At 36.0% G+C, this 20,053-nt stretch overlaps 1 protein-coding gene across 1 annotated transcript in view; it reads right to left on the bottom strand.

Annotated features, from left to right (window-relative positions):
* Positions 1 to 20,053, bottom strand: part of LOC128988595 (telomere-associated protein RIF1) — a 61,734-nt gene that overhangs the window by 13,592 nt on the left and 28,089 nt on the right. Inside the window, exons 11-16 of the mRNA XM_054410016.1 lie at positions 19,500 to 19,735; positions 16,573 to 16,697; positions 14,927 to 15,059; positions 14,163 to 14,302; positions 10,240 to 13,500; positions 2,779 to 2,923 (exon numbers count right to left, since the gene is read on the bottom strand). Of these exons, the coding sequence (XP_054265991.1) occupies positions 2,779 to 2,923; positions 10,240 to 13,500; positions 14,163 to 14,302; positions 14,927 to 15,059; positions 16,573 to 16,697; positions 19,500 to 19,735 (4,040 nt within the window). The remainder of the gene's footprint in view (positions 1 to 2,778; positions 2,924 to 10,239; positions 13,501 to 14,162; positions 14,303 to 14,926; positions 15,060 to 16,572; positions 16,698 to 19,499; positions 19,736 to 20,053) is intronic.

Below are 20,053 nucleotides of genomic sequence, written 5' to 3'. Positions count from 1 at the left end.
GCAGAAACACTTTAATGAAAATCTCTATGTGACAGAAGAGAAGACTTTTTTTTATTTAAACTGAGAAGAAGAAATACAGTATTGCAAATGTAAACACTGTTTATTTGACTTATTCTTCTTTTATACAGAACAATGAATACTTCCAACACAAAACTTGGGATGTCAAGGTATGGCTAGATTATTAAGACATGAATAAACCTATGGGTTGGTCATGTGCAACCTCTGAGTGAAATTTCGACCCAGTCGGCTCTGTAGCTGATCGTTTACCCTGAAAATACAAGCACAGGGTGTCCAGCAAATGGGCTCGGCCAAACTCCCAAATATTTCCCGAGTAACTTTCATTTTTCTCGAGGCATTTTGTTTAGGGTAAATTTAGCAAAAGTTTATCAAATTGAATATATTTTATATGCAATACGAACAAAAAGGGTGCACATATCACGCAAGCACGCAAATCGCAAAACCACTTATGCGCACATCACCACTAGACAAAGCCCATCTATGTGGTAGAAGAGGTAAGGCCTCTAGCTGGGGTAGCGATTAGGTGGCCGTTGGGAAAGGGTGACCTCGAGTGACAAATTATGAGTTGCGGTAGTTGCTATTAGTAGGTATTAGTGGTGCAAATAGGAGGGGGTCCCCTTCCTCCTGGCTTTGATGGCGGGTCTTGGCCTGTCAGGGATTGGATAGGTCCCGAGTGTTGCTTGCACTAAATGTGTCAGGGCGCTCCATTGCGATTCTTCAGGGTTTCGTACCAGGTGAATTCTAGGTGGAGTGACGCTTAAACAAGTAGCCGGTATCCCTGGTTAGGATTGAGGGGAAACCCTCTCTCCGAAGGGTTGCTTCGGCAGCCGGTGAGCCTGATGACCTTCAGTCATCCTCCCATGATGTGCCAAAGGTTGGTGCATGTGCTTCGGCCTACATCATGGGGCCCGGGTATGATTAGTTATAGGTACCGTGTTTGAAATCGAAGGGTTTCTGGCTCTTACGATAAAACGAATCGAATCGAAGTTGCTATTAGTGCCTTAGCGCGTAGCAGTTAACCCTGCGAGAGGCGAATACCAGGCTTGCCAGGTTTTATTATGTCAACATCAACATCACACGCAAAACAGATCATGACACACAAAACTTTAATTAAATCAATGCTGGTATTTAAATTAAATATTAACACAATTGATATCACAAATTCCACAGAAAACTACACTGTTAAGCTGTTAAGCAATAACACCTTTTTTCCAACCTTAGTGGACAGTTGTAGCAATTTAAACATTTTTTCTATCTTTATAACCTGTTCAGTACGAGCAAAATTCTTGTATGATGTGAGAAATTAGTAAAATACCATTTTAATGACATAAACAACACTGTTTGTACATGTAGGTATGTTAAAGAATTTTCAAGGGTCAGTGACGAGGGTACAAAGGTATTTAGGCATGTTAGGCCAGGGACACACTTACCGGCGAAACCGCCAGACGCCGGATCCGGCGGCGCCGGAGCAAGTTGAGATACACAGGAAGGCATTAGGCAGGCCACACTTCTCCGGTTCGGCGAATCTGCCGATCCGGCGGGGAAATGCTCCGGCGAAACCGCCGGATATTCTCTACCTCGCCGGGGTTTCGCCGAAGCAGTGGGTAGCGGGGCATTGTGCCTTATGGAGATGAACACACTTACCGGCGAAACAGCCGGAATGCCACTACCCCTACTCCTCAGTCGTGGTTCAACCCTCGAGAGTGGTGGTTGTTTATGATTTTAATGCAGTGTCCAAGTGGTGTATTTAGTTTTGTTTTGCTATTTAGTTAATTTAGTTTTTATTTTTAGTCTGTTTAGTTTTCTATATCATCATGGTAGATGTTGATATGGATTTACACACATGGTTCATAGTTTGGTTCATGAGAAACCAGAACTTTGTGATAGGTCTTTGGAAGTTTGCAAAGACAAAAACAAAACGAGAAACAGCGGCAGCTAGCGACAAATTTGTGCCGCACTGAATCCAGCCTTTCCAGCGTCCCATGTATGTGTTTTGTCTTTGTATTTGCACTGTAATCTTCAATAGTACCTCGTCCAATGAGACAGACATTCGAAAATAATTAAAAAAACGTATTTACTTCATTTCTCAACTGAAAAATAGAGTGTAAAAAGCTCCATGTAGCTTTCTGTTCTCCAGAATAGTATGTACCCAAACAGTTCGGTGGTGTTTTCTCTTCCTTCTGCTGTGGATCAAACACAGCAAGGCCAACGTTTGAGGTCTTGACAGCACCATTTCTAAGACTAAACTGTACTAGAACTGTACTAGTGTAAGACAAATCTCATTCAGAGTTCATCACAGTCTATTTATTGTCGCCGGCTCCGGCAAAATAGTTTTCGCCGGAACACGTGTGTTCTGACCCTCAACTTTTACTCTCAATAATTGTTGAATATTTCAAATAAAAAATCGATCCCAGAAAATTCCCGCACATTAGTGCCTTAATTACAGAATTTCCGTATTATACCCGCATAGTTCCCAGGTCATACTATTCCCGTATAATTCCCGCTTTTTACGGTTTTCTTGGTTGCCGGACACCCTGAAGCACCAAACAAATAATCTCTTGTTTCCACTTCCTTTGGAATAAGATTTTAGGGACCTCTTATAGCCTTACATTTGCCTGTCCAAATAGAGGTTCAATACAAGAATGGACTATAATGACAAATGTCCGTCACGCTACTAACTGAGCCACCAACTTACCACTAAGTAACATTATATAATTTTTGTATAGATTGTCTGTTATAATTTCCTTAAAGGATTTCTACCTTGGACGAGGGGGGTGAAGAGTCTGGGCTGACTAGCTGTGGAGTCTGATGAGTTCGTTTCAGGATACTACTGTTCGGACTAGCTGTCGGAGAGTATGTGCGTCGCACCCACTCTTCACTGGGCCCACTGTGTGTTCGCTGAATGCTGAAAAAAACCCATCCAAATCCTCATTTAAGCCTGTCAAACTCCAAGTAAAGTTATTAGGTCAAGTTTCTCCGTAGGATGAAAAAATATGATTATGTTTTAAAAGTGTACAAGTACGTCTGAATTGGGTATTATTACCCAATGTTTTGTACTATTTACAGAGTCCATAAAGTTATGACAGCCAGTAAGCCTGGATGTTTGAGGGAGCTGATCCTGATTCAAGGTTGCGATCCTGTACTACAAGACAATACTGTAATGGAGGGTAGGCTAGGCAAGCAGGAAAGCGTGCTGGAGATAGTTACAACACTGAGGGCTTTGCACTCAGTAGCAGTCTAGTTCAATAAACAAACAGGCCACCCGAGGTAAGGAATGGGGTCACCCAGCCAGGGCAGGAGGTTCAGTGAGTATTTGTTACTCTCTCTTAAGGTAAGGCCCTTTTGCGGGGAGTTTGTACGGGGCAAGCTCTGTTAAAAGGGATTTGGAGTAAAAGAGTTAAGTGTAGGGATGGTCTACTCAAAATTCCGGGAAATTTTAAACCTCGTTATATGAGACGAGATTTCTTTTTGATCGAGACGACTTGTTAGTTCAAGACAAAAAAAAAATTAAAACACATGCAGAAAGTCAATGCAATACCCGCAACACAGGAGCACGTAGTTGCGTTTCCTTTGCGAAGGCGTTCTTATTTAATTAATTCTTTACATGTAAATATTACTTTAATTGTTTTATCATTTGAGAGGTTTTGTTAAGTGTAAGCAGTGTGAGGCATGTTTTACTACTATAAAAAAGCCAAAACATGTAATTATAATATACGTATTATTATTGCTTTTATTTTATGATTTATTTTATTTTAGGATAAGTTTTAACTCTATCCTAACTGATATCACCATGATCCTAATCGTAAGCATAAGTTATGTGTAATTAATGTACATTTTTTTATGTTGATGTTTTTTAATAAAATATTTTAAATATTCTTGCCTATTATTATGATTTCTGTATTTAAACAGTCATCTAACAATGTTACAAAATCAGGTAAAAATGTTGAACGTGCATTTCCCGTTGTGTATGAGAAGGGAAATCCCGTCTCGATCTCGTCTCAAAATGAATTAAAAATCCAATCTCGTCCATCCCTAGTTAAGTTTGTAGAATCTGATCAAAGAAATTTTAATTGTATATGATTGTTCTTAATACCGTGTGATAGAATAAATTACTTTTGGGAATAATTAAGTTGAGAGTCTGAGCTGCCTCCAGGAGGTTTTACATTAGCCACTTGAATTCAGTTTTGTGACACTAGAGAGATTGGATTTAATGGAGTGTCAGTTTACCGAGAAAAACATTGTGGTCTCAACCAGCAGTTGTTCGTCTGAAAATAGTAGGGATGGTTTCTTGTAGCCTACCTATATCACAATACTGTGCTCTCTTTTGATTTTGCTTTTGTCCGTCTAAATTGGCATCAGGTCTGTATCAAGAAAAGTAATGGATTAGTCTGTAGAACAAAAGAATAAGCAATGCTGATATTCAATTGTGGCACTAGGAAGTGAACATACATCATTGCAAGGATTTCAAGTCTATGTAACTGGCTCACAAACATGTTTTTAAGATAACATCAGGGTTTTAGACTTTGGTGTAGAATGATTAAATAATTTTATTATTAACAAGAACATAAATAATATGATTGAAACCACTCTTGCTATGTGGTTAGACTTTACCATAATTTCTTTATTTAAGTCATATGTTTTCTAATTATTAAAATGTTAGTGTTTACTTTCAAAAATGTAAATAAATATTGAGTTGAGTGAGTAAATGAATGAGAAAACCATGTCCACTTTTCTGAGTAAATATCTATAATTTCTTTATGGTCCTTCTACGCCACGCAATATGAGCCAGCAAAGAGTAACAACATTATTAAAACAGAGGAGTACAGTGAAATCATCCCTTACCAGAATCAATACCTACCTAGAAAATGTGAGTATTACCAGTACAGATAGGGCAAACCTGATTGTAAGGCAAGAAAAGCTTGATAAACTATTTGATCTGTATCTTCAAATTCATGAAGAAATTAGCAGTATAGATGAGGAACAAGCTAATGATGACATTTTAGGAGCTTTTGAAAATGATTATTTTGCAACTAAAGCTAAATTATTAAATTTACTAAGTGAATATCAAACTAATGTCCCTAATCTAGTTCCTGTTCCTTCGGTTAATTCTATTCAACAAAGTGTTTCAGTTGACCCTATTTCTCAAGTCAAATTACCTAATTTACATCTACCATCATTTAATGGGAATATTGAGGAATGGCCTTCATTCAGCGAGTTATTTATATCTATTGTCCATGACAACCAGTCGCTTCCAAACATCCAAAAGCTATTTTATCTAAAATCTTGTCTAAAAGGGGAGGCACACCAACTATTGCAGTCACTTCCGTCTACAGATCAAAACTATTTTGAGGCCTGGGACATTCTAAAGCTCAGGTATGACAACAAAAGGCTGATTGTAAATTCTCACCTAAAAGGATTATTCAGTCAAGTACCTTTACAAAATGAGTCTTCACAAGGACTTAGAAAATTAGTTGATGAATCTGAAACCCATATTAGGGCTCTAAAGTCGTTAGGTGAAAATGTAGGTGAATGGAATAGCATACTTGTGTACATTCTAACTAGCAAATTAGATAGTGAGACTAGAAAACAATGGGAAATGTCCTTAACTACACAGGATAGTCCTAATTTTGAGCAGCTAAAATCGTTTCTTATCCAAAGAACTAATGCCTTGGCATCCTCAAGCATATCTAAGACATCTGCATCTAACATTAGTCATTCTAATAATAGAGGTATGCAAAGTAAAGGGTCGTTTAACCAAGCAAGGGGAAAGTCTTCTTTTACTCATGTTTGTGTAATCTGTGAAAAACCTAATCATGCAATTTATCAGTGTGACGAATTTAGTAGCATGAGTGTATCTGACAGAATAGATCTTGTCAAAAAGCGTAAATTATGTTTTAATTGTTTAAAACCCAATCATTCTGCTACTGATTGCAATGGTTCTACTTGCAAACTGTGTAACCGAAACCATCACACAATGATTCATATTGAATTGAAAAAGGAAATTGGCAAAACATGTGACAAGAATAAAGTAACATCTATCTCGGCTAGTCATAATGCGTCTGAACAAGGGTTTGCATCTAAATCTGTTGATCTAAGTAATGCAGAGGAACCAATGTCATCATCACAAGTTTTGCTGTCGAATGCTATAGTCCTAATCGAGAATAATAAAGGAGAACATGTAAGAGTGCGTGCACTACTTGATTCAGGTGCACAATCTAACTTTATAACTAAGTCATGCGCTGATCGACTTGGCTTAAAACTTTTAAACTCTTCAATAACTATTAATGGTATAGGGCAATCGAAAACAAGAGCATCAAAACGAGTATCATTAAATCTTTTTTCAAGAGTTAGCGAGTATTTTACCAACATTTCAGCAGTAGTTTTGCCAACCATCTCCACTAAACTACCCGCTGAGACTATTAACCACACCAACTGGTCTCATCACATCTCTACACTTGTCCTGGCAGACCCGGAGTTCTACAACCCAGGTGAAGTCGATATGCTATTGGGAGCAGAAGTTTACTTCGACCTTATCATTGAAGGAAAGATATCAGGTACCAAACAAACACCTACTCTTCACAATAGTGTTTTGGGCTGGATTGTTGCTGGTAGGTGTGGGCAGTGCCCAAATGAGACTGAGTCAACTTGCAATTTGACTATTGAGAGTCAACTTAAGCGATTCTGGGAAATCGAGCAAGTTGTTACTGATCCTGTTCTCACTAAAGAGGAACAATATTGTGAGCAACATTTCAAGGAAAATGTCAAACGAGATGAATCTGGACGCTTTGTTGTAAAACTACCATTCAATGAACGTCTAAATGAGTTAGGAAAATCACAACACATAGCTTTGGGTAGTTTCAAAAAAGTTGAACAAAGATTGTCATTAAATTCCGAGAGAAAACATCAGTATAATAGTTTCTTACAGGAGTATCTGAAACTAGGACACATGGAACTAACAGGGAAGCTAAATTTCAGTGAATCAGTAACCACCACAGGTAACGTAACAATTTGTTTCTTACCTCATCACGAAGTAATAAAGGAGTCAAGCTCTTCAACCAAACTGAGAGTGGTTTTTAATGCATCCTGTCCTACAAGCACAAGGGTATCTTTGAATGATACACTTATGGTAGGTCCAAACGTCCAGCAGGACTTGTTTTCCATCCTAACACGTTTCCGACTACATGAAATACTTATGGTTGCTGACTGTGAGAAAATGTATCGCCAGGTGTTAGTTGATGAAAATTATTGTAAGTTTCAACAAATATTGTGGAGGACAAACAGTTATGAGCCTGTCAAAATATATAAACTGAAAACAGTAACATATGGCACCTCTAGTGCTCCCTTCTTAGCTACTAGGTGTTTGAAACAGTTATCAGAAGACGAGAAGACACGATTCCCTACAGCTTGCGCTGCTGCAGGAACGGATTTCTATGTGAACGACTTACTAACCGGGTGTCATGATGACAAGACTGCTCTACAGTTACAGGAAGAACTTGATCAACTTTTACGTTCAGGAGGTTTCAAACTACGTAAGTGGTGTTCCAATAGTTCTGCTGTACTAGACAGGATACCAAAAGAGGACAAAGAGGTTGGTGCTATGAACTTAGATTTAGAAGAGAGTAAACCTATTAAAACTTTAGGAGTTGCGTGGGAACCCAAATCAGACATGTTTCAAATAAACATCAATGTCACAACTCAAAATAAATCTAGTTTAAACAAACGAGAAATTCTGAGGGCTATTTCAAGTGTATTTGATCCACTGGGACTAATAAGTCCTTTAGTAATAGTTTCAAAAATCATGCTACAACAACTGTGGTTAACTGGACTAACTTGGGATGAGCCGGTGAGTAAAGACATAGCAAAACAATGGGATCAAATCAAAGGTGAGCTGTTAACTATCAATAAATTGTGCATTCCAAGACAAGTCACAACTCACAATTACTTACGTGAAAGTATTGAAATTATTGGATTTTGTGATGCATCCGAGAAAGCTTATGCTAGCTGCGTGTATGTGCGATCTAATTCAACCAATCATGAGGTAAATGTTAATTTGCTTTGTTCCAAAACAAGAGTTGCCCCAACCAAACAAATTTCCTTACCACGATTAGAACTTTGTGGTGCCTTGCTTCTTTCTCAATTAATAAGTAAGGTTGCCTTTTCTCTGAATATTGATGTAAATAAGTGTTGTGCTTGGTCTGATTCCACAATTGTTTTGTGTTGGTTGTCTCAGTTGCCAAATAAATGGAAGACGTTTGTTGCTAACAGGGTGTCAGAAATACAAGACACTATTCCGCCTTCAAATTGGAATCATGTTAGTTCGTTTGAAAACCCAGCTGATTTGGCTACTAGAGGCATTTCTGGTTCTCATCTGAAGCAATCTAGTCTTTGGTGGCATGGGCCGGAATGGCTAAAGGAAGAGAAATCAAGTTGGCCTCGAAATAACATGAATGTTAACTTAAAAGAAATCCCAGAGTTACGAAAAACATCCACTCAAATTTTGTTTTCCCAAGAAAAGTCAACTTTGCTTAAGAAATTGATGAACTTCTCAAGCTATTTTAAGATCATATGTATTGTTGCTTATATCTTGAGATTTACAAATAACACAAGAAAACCTGAAGAAGAAAGAGAAAAGGAGTCTTTAAACAGCAGTGAAATTGAGAAGTCTACAAAAACAATTGTCAAACTTATCCAGGAAGAATGTTTTCAGGATGAAATAAAGCAACTGAAAAAACATGGACATGTCAAAAACAAGAGTAAACTGAAAAATCTATTCCCATTTTTGGACGAGGAGGGTCTCTTGCGAGTTGGAGGCAGATTGGCAAATGCAAATATACCGTTTGACATGAAACATCAATTGTTATTGCCAGGAAAGCATCATTTTTCAAAACTGATTAGAAATGAACATATCAGACATCTACATGCTGGCACTCAATTGGTTCAGAATGTAATACGACAAAAATATTGGATTATTAACATCAAGAATGAAATAAAGTCAGTTATTCGGAGTTGTACAACATGTATCAGGTACAAATCGTCAACAGCTTCCAATATAATGGGTAATTTACCAATCTCCAGAGTCAATGTTGGAAGAGCCTTTAGTAAAACAGGAATAGACTTTGCCGGTCCTATTACTACAAAAAGGATGGGAGGAAGAGTAAAAGTATTCTTAAAGAGTTATGTTGCACTATTTGTTTGTTTGATTACCAAAGCTGTCCACATTGAATTAGTTTCCGATTTAACTTCAGATGCCTTTTTGAGCGCTTTCAAAAGATTTGTTGGTCGAAGAGGATTTCCTAACGACATGTATTCTGACAACGCAACCAATTTTAAAGGTGCCTATAACCAACTACACCGTGAAATTGTCAAGTCCGATTCAATTTCGAGATTTTCTCAAGGACGAAGTATCAACTGGCACTTCATTCCTCCATCATCACCACACTTTGGTGGATTGTGGGAGTCAGCAATTAAATCTATGAAGATTCACCTAACTCGAGTAATGGGCGATCAAGTGTTAAACTTTGAAGAACTTTCCACTTTACTGGTTGAAATCGAAGCTTGCCTTAATTCAAGACCATTATCCCCTATGTCTAATGACCCAAGAGACTTAAATGTTATTACACCTGGGCATTTTCTTATTTTTGCTCCTTTAACCTCAGTTCCTAACCGAGATTTGACTGGTGATAAAATTAATCACGTAAAAAGATGGACACTTGTAACACAAATGAATCAACATTTCTGGAAGAGGTGGTCTCTAGAATATTTAAATAACTTACAACAAAGAAGCAAATGGACGGAGGTAACAAAGAATTTAAAGGTCGGAGATCTAGTCATCATCAAGGAAGAAAATATTCCTCCATGTAAGTGGCACACTGCCAGAGTAGAAGAAGTACATCCAGGAACTGATGGAATAGTACGTGTGGTCACCTTAAAAACGACAAGTGGAATAATCAAACGATCCATCTCAAAACTGATTGTCATTCCAACGGACTGATCTTGAGATACAGGGTATCTCAAGGGGCGGAGAATGGTTAGACTTTACCATAATTTCTTTATTTAAGTCATATGTTTTCTAATTATTAAAATGTTAGTGTTTACTTTCAAAAATGTAAATAAATATTGAGTTGAGTGAGTAAATGAATGAGAAAACCATGTCCACTTTTCTGAGTAAATATCTATAATTTCTTTACTATGTATGCAATAAAAGTGAAACTAAAATCTTACCTCGCTTGTCTTGCTGCTGGCCCAACTCTGATGGGAAGGACTCTACGCTTCTTAGTGCTAATAGGTGAGGAAACTGTTCTGTCTTGCTTAGCTAACTCCATCATTTGACTTGTTCGAGAGGTTGGTGATGATACAGGACTACTATTGTTTTCAAATCTGAGTGATCCTATAGTCCTCTTGGGAGATCCGATGTTACCTTCCAATTCTACAAAAATCCGTTTTCGATTTGGACTTTTGTGTGACTTGGGAGAGCAGTTTATAGCATCCTGAACATCATCTGAAGCGATAGCCACTTCCAACTCTCTATTTGATGGTAAACCATTTTCTGTGGTTTTCTGATTGCCATAGTCTCCATTGAGTAGTCTAAAGTCATCTGATAACTGTTCCTCCAAATTTACACTAGCAGAGGATTTTGTTTTGATGGTAGAAGTCAAACAAGCCAAATCATCATATTCTGGTGATTCTTCAATTTCAACATCCAATCTGCGGCACACTGACTTTTTAACAGGAGTTACCGTAGACCGTGTGTTCTCTGCCTTTGAAGGAGATGATCTTAAAACTCTCTCACTGTTTACGATGGACTGTGATGAACTATCACACTTCTTTGGACTCTTACTTAAAAGCTTCAATGAACCGCTCGAGTTCCTACAAGACAAGATGCTTTGTGTTGTTACATCATTCTCTTGTGAACTAGCAATTATGTCTTCCGATTCAGTTGTTTTACAAGGTGAGTCTGGTCTGGCCGGAACTCTGGCATCGTCACATTTTTGCAAACAAATACTAACATTTTTTGAAGTATTTGCTTTTTCAGGAGTTCTTTGAACTTCTTGCTCAGTTGACCCTTTAATGCTGTTTGTGGGAATCACATCATCTGCTGACTTGCATTCAACAGTTTTCCTTTCTTCTATTTTAATAAGAGACTTATTGGTTTCCACGCTCATTGTTTCAACATTGGAAATAATCTTATTTTCAGTTTTAGATTTTGAACTTTCCAAAGCTTTGGTTGTCTCAGATGTTTCAATTTTTTTAAGAACTAATAAAGGTGACTTTCCATCTACTTCTTCCAATTTTGATGGCACAGTTTGTTCTTCTTCTACAGGTAGTTTGGTTTTGCGTATTGGCGTGAAAGGAAGTTGTGTTTGCTTCAACTGCTTCTGACCGCTCTTCACGGGTGTGCATTCAGTTGACTTTGGCTTTGATAAGATGGAAGGTGAGATATTTGTTTCAATTGTTTTGGATGTGGATTCACTTGACATTTTCTCAGCAGTAGAACTTTTAAGGTCAGCATCATCCTCATCAATAGGCTTTTTCTCTGAAGTAGTTTCACTGTCTATTATATCTTTAGGAGTAATTAGAGAGGGTTTTTCGACTGTACCAATTGACCTCGTTTTTCTACAGTGTCCTAAAATTTTTATTTCAGATTCAGCTTCTTCTGTAGTTTTATTCTTCTTGTTAGAACCATCTTTTTGACTTTCTTCATTTGTAGTGATGTCAGTATTATCTCTTTGCAATTCAATATGAGTTTCTTCCTTCCGTGTTTCATCTAGTATATCTTTAGGAGTAATTGGGGAGGGGTTTTCAACTGTACCAATTGACCTTGTTTTTCTACAGTTTCCTAATGTTTTTATTTCTGAGTCAACTTCTTCTGTAGTGTTTTTCTTCTTGCTAGGTGTACTGTCTTCGTTTGAAGTGATGTCAATATTATCTCTTTGCAATTCAATACGAGTTTCTTCCTTCCGTGTTTCATCTAGCTCCAGAACAAATGTAGACTGATATTTTTCATCCTCAATATTTGCTTTGATTTCTGATTGAACCGACTTACAGCTTACATCCAAGGTGCCACAGTTCAGATTGTGGTTACTTGCAGACAAGGATGACAAAATGTTTCGTACAGCGGTTGTCTGCTTTTCTGTGTCAGTTTTTAATACTGTAGAGTCTCTCTTTTCTTGGTTTTCAAACTTAGAACTGAGTCCCATCTCTGGAAGACGTTCAACCACCACTTTGACAGGAGAGCAGGTTAAGTCAAGGCAGGAAACATCAGTTTTAGATGAACCTAGGTTTTTCAATAATAAGTCTCTAGAAAATGAACCTTTTTTATTTTGACTAACATTTAATTTGTCCTTATCTTTTTTGATTACTGCAATAATTTCAATGTCGTTAGTCTCATTTTCATTAATATGGTTTTCCGCGTTTTTAGCTACAGATTTTGAAGCACAATCTTCCTTGTTGGTGTTAGAAGTTACTTTGATCTTTTCAGCTTTATTATCAGGATCGCACTGACCTTGATCGTCAAATCTTTTGATGTCGGATGTAATATCATCCCTATTATTTTGTTTTTCTTCTTCAACTTGAATAATTTCTTTGCAATTTTTGTTTTCAATGCATGTATCACTTTTGGTACTGACAGGGGTGTTGTTTTTTGTATTTTTGTTTGTCGGTGTATCTTTAGGACTTTGTGTTTTGCCCCTCGTCTTTTTTATCAATCCCCCTCCACTAAGTACTGGGGTTACACCGGATTTGCGGTTCCTCAATCTTCTAGGAGAAATCTTTGGTGTGGTATTGCTATTCAGTGATTTGTTCGTACTACTTGATGAAGTAGATTTATCTTTCTCAGTCTCTTCTTTTTGTATACTTCTTTTACCACTTCTCTGGCCACTCTTTTCTATTGAAATACTAAGCTTAGTTTTTCTTAAGCTTCTCTTGGGTGTTTTATCTTCAACTGAATGTTTTGGAGTTGAAAGATTTTGTTCGGTGTCCTTCAATTTGTTCTCATTGCTACTAGCAGTTTCCTCAAGTTGAATATGTTCACGGTCCAGAACACTGTCAGCATCTTTAACTTTATCGTCATTTTTAGCATCCTCTTCAGCACCATTTATGATCTGGTTGCTTACTGAATCATTACTCAAACTTTTCCTCAGTCTCATTTGTGGATATGTTGCTGTTAGTTTTGAAACAGCCAAATCTTCCGACACATCATCCTGCACTTTCTTCTGATCCTCCTGTAAAACTTTCAGTGGGATCTCTTCAGTTACTCCAGAAAGTTTGGATTCCTTTGTCTTAACCGGCGATTTGGTATTATTATTTAAACAGTCATTTTCTTTATTATTTTGAAGTTTTGTCGGAGATTTTAGGTTTGCAGCTTGGGATTTCCTTGGTGACATTCTTGTAAAGTTTATGTCTTTAAAATTCTGAGGAGAGTGTGACACTGGTTCCTTTTCTGTCTTCTGTTCCTTTTCCACGACATGAGCAGGTGTGATTATACTGAAACATAATCAAGATTTTATTTCAATATACATGTAAAATATATAAAAAAATACTTCTAAACTTGATGAATACATTGATAACCATGCCTCTTTTATCTAGTTATAGCATTTGATATTATTTGTTGAATACAAGTTTCAGGTCAACCTCAAGGCCATATTTTAAGGATTCTTCGGTAAATAGGGTTAACAGCTGACTTGTGAAAATGGTTGAAAGAAGGCTACATGTAACCATATAAAATGTACAATTGTCAAAAAATAGAGCTACAGCAAAAACGAGCCTATAATTGAAGTAGGAGCTACCAATTCCAAAATGTTAAAGATTTGCTTGATTTACCATAAATTTGTTTAGGGTTCACACATATGACCTAAACAATGAAAAACCTTTGCTTTTGCAAAACAATCAAGTCATTCGCTAACAGCCTTATTTAATGAATCAATTCATGCTGAAACACTTTTATAAAAAATTTGTTTTTACTGTCTGAACTGAACCAAAAGATAAGACATTTAAATAAATAAATTCTCTGATTCAATCTGATTTGACATCTTTGATTATATATCTTAATATGTTTACTACCGGTACCCTGATATCAATGTTTACTGAAATTGTGTAAAAACAAGTAAGAAACTTAAATTTCTAGATACTAAAAACAGTTTACTGACCTTTCAAAAGCAGACTGTGAACTATCTTGGGACAAATCTTGATACAATGCAGGGATGTCATGTTTCCTTGTCGTCAGGCTTTCTTTCTGATGTTCAGTCAACAGTATTTTTCGAGGTTTTGGTGGCACAAACACAAAATCCTGCAATAAATTGATAATAGAAATTGTTTAGAAGTTTTTTAATCAAAATCATTGTAGTTGATGTGAGCCACCGACCGATGGTGCTGACCTAAATTACAGATTTTTGTCAAATACATGAACTTTTTTACCAAGTCAAACTGATGGAATGACTTAATGTGAGCTGAAGCAACTGTTATGATCATAAACTATGTCACCAACCAAAAATAATGTCACAAAAAGAATTTTAGACATTAGCGCATTCTGTGACTGGCTCAAAAAAATTATGTTCTTTTTAATAAAAAACTAAGTGACAGCTGGTCTATATTATAGATGGGATGTGTCTATTTCAGTATCCAATAGTCAATTTAAATTGCAACCATTGATTAACCAGAGTCTAAATAGGTTACCAAACGGCCTCTCCCCTTTTATATGGGTTATTTTTGTTTTTTTGAAAAGCTTACATGTGTTCAATGTGAGCACCAAATTGTAATATCACAGAATGTCTCTAGAATAATCTTTACAGAAATTGCCTTATCATTAAAGGATTACACCCAATATTAATTTTGTAACTTACGTTAGGTCCAAAAGTATTTATTATTTTTTTATGAAAGTAACCTGTTTTAATTAATTTTTTTTAAGTATTACCTCAGATTTCATATCACAAAATGGAGAAGCGCTTTTCTTGGAATTAGGAGTGTGATTTGGTGAAGAAATGTCAGAAGATTGAGAAGGTGTGGGTGAACTGATCTTGGATTTTGTTTCTTTTGATTTTGCCAACCTGCAAATACAATAGATTAGATTCAATTCACAGTTCCATACACCATGTGGACATTATATGAGATTCAAACACAAGTTTAATAAAAGTGGTTTTATACAAGTTCTTTATTCACGCCCCATTTTTACACCACAGATAAGTAAGATACAGAGGATACATTCAATGGTACACTTAAGTGGTGTCTAGCACCAGTCGCAGGTGTCTAGAGCAAATTTTATTTGTCGTCCTCTTCCGCTCTCCTTTTGCCCTTTGCCATCACGTACTAAAGCGCTCACCCTGTAGGAAGACCCTGTACGCTACAACTGCTGTACAAAAATGCTATGTGGCTATTGACGTTCAAGCTCTTCCTTGCTCGTTACAAGTCCATTTCCACCCCAAACATAAAAGCACATGGTTGTCCCGTAAGAATGTATACACTGTATTTTACTTCTTTGTACTTACACTTAAATGAGTCTTTCCTTCAGATCACTTCACAGGAAAACATTCTCATTATTTAGTTACAAAAATAAGTAAGAGCCCATTTGACATACAGAAAATCAAAATAGTCAAAACAGAGACCAAAGCACATAAAAAATTATACTTCCTTGTTCAAATGGTGTGTTTATATACAGGGAGTTTTTTTTTTAACTTGCATCTTTATTTATGTAAAATCGCAATAGATAGAAATATTCAGTTTGCGGGAATCATTTATTGACGTAGGGGGCACAATTTTTTTGAATTCAACGTTACATTTACATTCCCCCCCTTTCCCCCTCAGCCCCCAACTTATTTTTTTTTTAAATAGCAAGGTACCCCTTGTGACATATCAAATGAAAGAGCATGAAAAAAGAAAATGTTTGATGAAAAAAAATTGAAAATCGGTTCATAAACTTGTGAGATTTGTTTATGCTCTTTTATTTGATATGTTACAAGGGGTACCTTGCTATTTAAAAAAAATAAGTTGGGGACAGGGGGGGGAATGTGAATGTAACGTTGAATTCAAAAAAATTGTGCCCCCTACGTTAATAGATGATTCCCGCAAACTGCATATTTCTATCTATTGCGGTTTTTACATAAAAAAAGATGCAAGTTTTAAAAAAACACCCTGTATATAAATTCCCAGGTAAAATTGTGTTTACCAAATAAAGCAAAATTACTTACAAATTTAATACCTTCTACTTATTGCTGAATTTTATTCTTTTGTCAGAATTGAACTTACAAAACCTTTAAAGGGCTGCCAGTCAATTATATCCAACCTCTTAAAAAATAAATTTAAGAAAAATACACAGACTTATGAATTAATGTGCAACACTTTGCCTCACGTGGGCTAAATGTGTTTCACACTCTCACCCTTTTTCTGCAAAGACCGAAAAGAGTCACTTTAGTACCTAGGCAGTCAAAACTCCCAAATCTTTTGTGGATCAAAACTGTCTTTCTCATACTGAATTTCAAGACGCTAACCACTAGGCTACAACACACCAGATATTTAAGTAATGAGGTTTTTGCTTTACTTTTTACTAGCAAATCTAAATTGTACCTGTGCAGAAAGCTAGTCATGGTGGGGGAGGTGACGGGGGAAGCGTGGTTTGTTGACGGAGACTCTGATCTATCTTGACTTCTGCACGGCTTCAGCCCATTCAGCTGGATCTGTACCTTCATTATCTGCACAGATACAGTTGTATGATATAACTGGAGGCAATATTGAATACCCTTTAAATGTATCAAGTTTTGGGTAAACCTAAAGTTTAATTAAACACTAGATTTTTTAAATATTATTATTATTAAATCAAGTAAGTTATCTTACAAGGATACTTACTATCTTACAAGGAGGTCTTAGGCACTGTAAAAGTTAGGCATGTTGCAAATATTATATTTTGCCAAGCAGCAAGTTTACCTTGGAAAAAAGGTACTGTATATCCTATTCTTAGTATAACTTGAAGACTATTTAAAAAAAACAATCCTTAAAAAGAAGTTTTCCGTGTTGTGTTATGTGTTTTAAGTGTGTTACCAAGGCTTATCTGGACCCTGTCTACCAGGTAAGCTAGCTGATCCCTATCCTTGTACATAATAATCCTAATCCTAAATAAGAGTGAAATTTAACAATATACCACTTACACAACTAAATGGACTATTTACAAAGGAACCGTTTGAGGCGACAAGATTCTGATAAAGAAACAAAAACCATTCTAAAGACGTTTCAACCCACAATACAGATGAAGTTTTTTTTTAACAAAGTGTTCAATATTATATGAATATTTATGTGTAAGCATTTATAATTAAGTATAGTTGTAAATGGTGTTTTTAGTGGTTTAATGATTTTTGCAGAGTGAAACTTAAGTCACAAATCAGAAAACCAGTGCCTGACTTACAGGGACCGATCAAGACTCACAAAGATGTTATTTAAGAAGTTAACTTATGTTAACACTTTTGACATTAACATAAATTTAAATTTCATCCAGATTTGTTGGGATAAGAGGCTTAGCTGAATGTGATAAGAGCCCATCTTGTCATAAGAAAGATTTTTTCAACATAGACAAAATCCGAGGGGGTGAAAATGCTGTAAGTGACAGTGAAATTATGTTATTTAATTGTACTCAAATACAGTATTATATTTTATTTTGTTTAATTTTTGCCAACATTTACTTTTTGCAATTAAAATAAGTCACGTAAAAGTAATTAAGTTTGTTGCTGAGCCATTGTCCATAATCATCAATCAGACTTTAACCAATAGCACTTTCCCTAATCATTTGAAGTATGCAGAGGTGAAGCCATTATTTAAAAAAGGTTCTAAGAGTAATTCAGATAACTACCGACCTGTTTCTGTCCTGCCTTCTTTTTCAAAGATATTTGAAAAAATTGCATTCAATCAAATGTCCTATTTTCTGGAATCTAATAACTTATTAGCTGATGAACAGTTTGGTTTTAGGAAAAATCGAAGTACCACTTCCACTGTGGCTCATTTTGTAAATTCAATAACACAGAGCTTGGATGGGTCACAGAGCACTATTGGCGTGTTCTGTGATCTATCCAAAGCCTTTGATAGTGTACACCATCAAATTCTTCTTGATAAATTATCCTCCTATAGATTCTCAGAGTCAGTTATTTTGTGGTTGAAATCATATTTAAACGATCGCTTTCAAAGAACAGTTATTATTAAAGAAAACATTAAGTATGCTTCTGAATGGGAAAAGATTGTTATGGGGGTGCCTCAGGGCTCTATATTAGGACCGTTATTGTTTTTGATGTACATAAATGATCTACCTAAGAATGTTAAACCTAGTTTGTTGTTATATGCTGACGATACGACAGCCATCATTAAATCAAAAGACAGTCATGAACTAAGTTTAGCCTTGAATCAAGCTCTTCAAGATCTGTCAAAATGGTTTAAAGTAAACGGTTTAAAAATGAACCACATTAAAACACAAATAGTAAAATTTCAAACTGCACAGTGTAGGGAAGATCTTGAAGGCTTTGTTTATTTTGATAATGAAAAAATTAATCTTAGCAACACAGCTAAATTTTTAGGAATTGATGTAGATAGTTTATTGAATTGGAAGAATCACATTCATAACACCTCTAAAAAGTTAAATTCAGTATGTTTTCAAATTTTGGTCTTAAGAAATGTTGTTGATTTAAACACTAGACTAATGATTTATCACGCTTTATTTTCGTCAATTTTACAGTATGGAATAGAGCTTTGGGGCGTCACATCTGATTCGTATCAACTTTTTAAACTTCAAAAAAGAATACTTAAAATTATGACTTTTAAACCCGTAAAACATTCTTGCAAACAACTTTTTAAAGAACTGAAGATTCTAACCGTCCCTAATTTGTATGTTCTTACGTTTATTGTATGTGAAATCAAATTTTGAAAAACTCCACAGTGAAAATAATCAGCACAATTATAACACTAGATATCATACAGATTTTCAATATCCTATACACAGATTAAATCTTGTGGAAAGGACACCTTCTTATATGGGTAAAAGATTTTTTAACAATTTGCCTGGGTACTACAAATCTATAATAGGATTAGTATCTTTTAAAGAAAAAATTTTTGAATTTTTATTGGAAAAGGATTATTATAGTATTGGTCAGTTTCTTGAAGATAAATCAATGTGAATTGTTGTTTTGTTACCTACTATGTATTTATTTTTACCAATATAAGCTAGTTTATTTTAGTATAGTTTGACAATGTCACCTGTTTTGTCTGGCTGTGCCAGAGCATAAAAAAAAACGTTTTGTGACAATAAAGATGACTTTGACTTTGACTTTGTACCAAAACAACAAACATCAATACCTAGTCCTTTGTTCCCTCATTGAGTGGTAATAGTTTACAATACAAGACTGTATTTCGTGATTCTAGATTGTCGCATTATTCACTTAAATATCATATATAATCAGGAATATTCCAGTAAGTAAACAATTAGTTCAATACGTTATCTGTAAATGTGCATTTCTTACCGCATTTCTAGTTTTTTCCAAGTACGTCTCAGCCAAAGGAAAATCATCTAGTAACGTTAACATCTTGTCCACCACGGTCAAAATGTCATTGACCAGTGCTGTCTCCGTTCTAGCGGCTACGACTATGATCTTGAGATACTGACTGAGCAACGCATATGCGCCAACTGTATCCGTTTGGAAGGAATTCATCGTACCAACGGCCACCTCCATCATCAAAGGCAATACACTTGATTCATCTGAAATCCAGATTTAAAAGTCTTAAAACGTTGTTATTTCATTGAGATTAATTTTGGAGGAAAGATCTCTGGGCTTTTTATTATCAATTTAGATGAGGACGACACCTTGATGGGTATTTTAACCCAAGTATGAGTGAAGGCTGAGTGTAGAATGGAGTGAAATGCCTTTTGTAGCTTTGTTCCACTAAGACCAGCTGTTTCATTAGTCAGGACCGTTTATTTTTGCCAATGATCAGGGACAGCTGGGTCCAGTTTCGAATCATCAAAAAGCTACACTTTTCTCAGGATCAAACCAGAGACGTGGTGTTGAGAGGGAGG

The sequence above is a fragment of the Macrosteles quadrilineatus genome, unplaced genomic scaffold (assembly GCF_028750875.1).
Source record: "Macrosteles quadrilineatus isolate MER2022 unplaced genomic scaffold, UCM_ALF_1.0 Scaffold_3__2_contigs__length_128488019, whole genome shotgun sequence".
Classification (NCBI taxonomy): domain Eukaryota; kingdom Metazoa; phylum Arthropoda; class Insecta; order Hemiptera; family Cicadellidae; genus Macrosteles; species Macrosteles quadrilineatus.
This window is presented reverse-complemented; position numbering and strand designations above follow the sequence as displayed.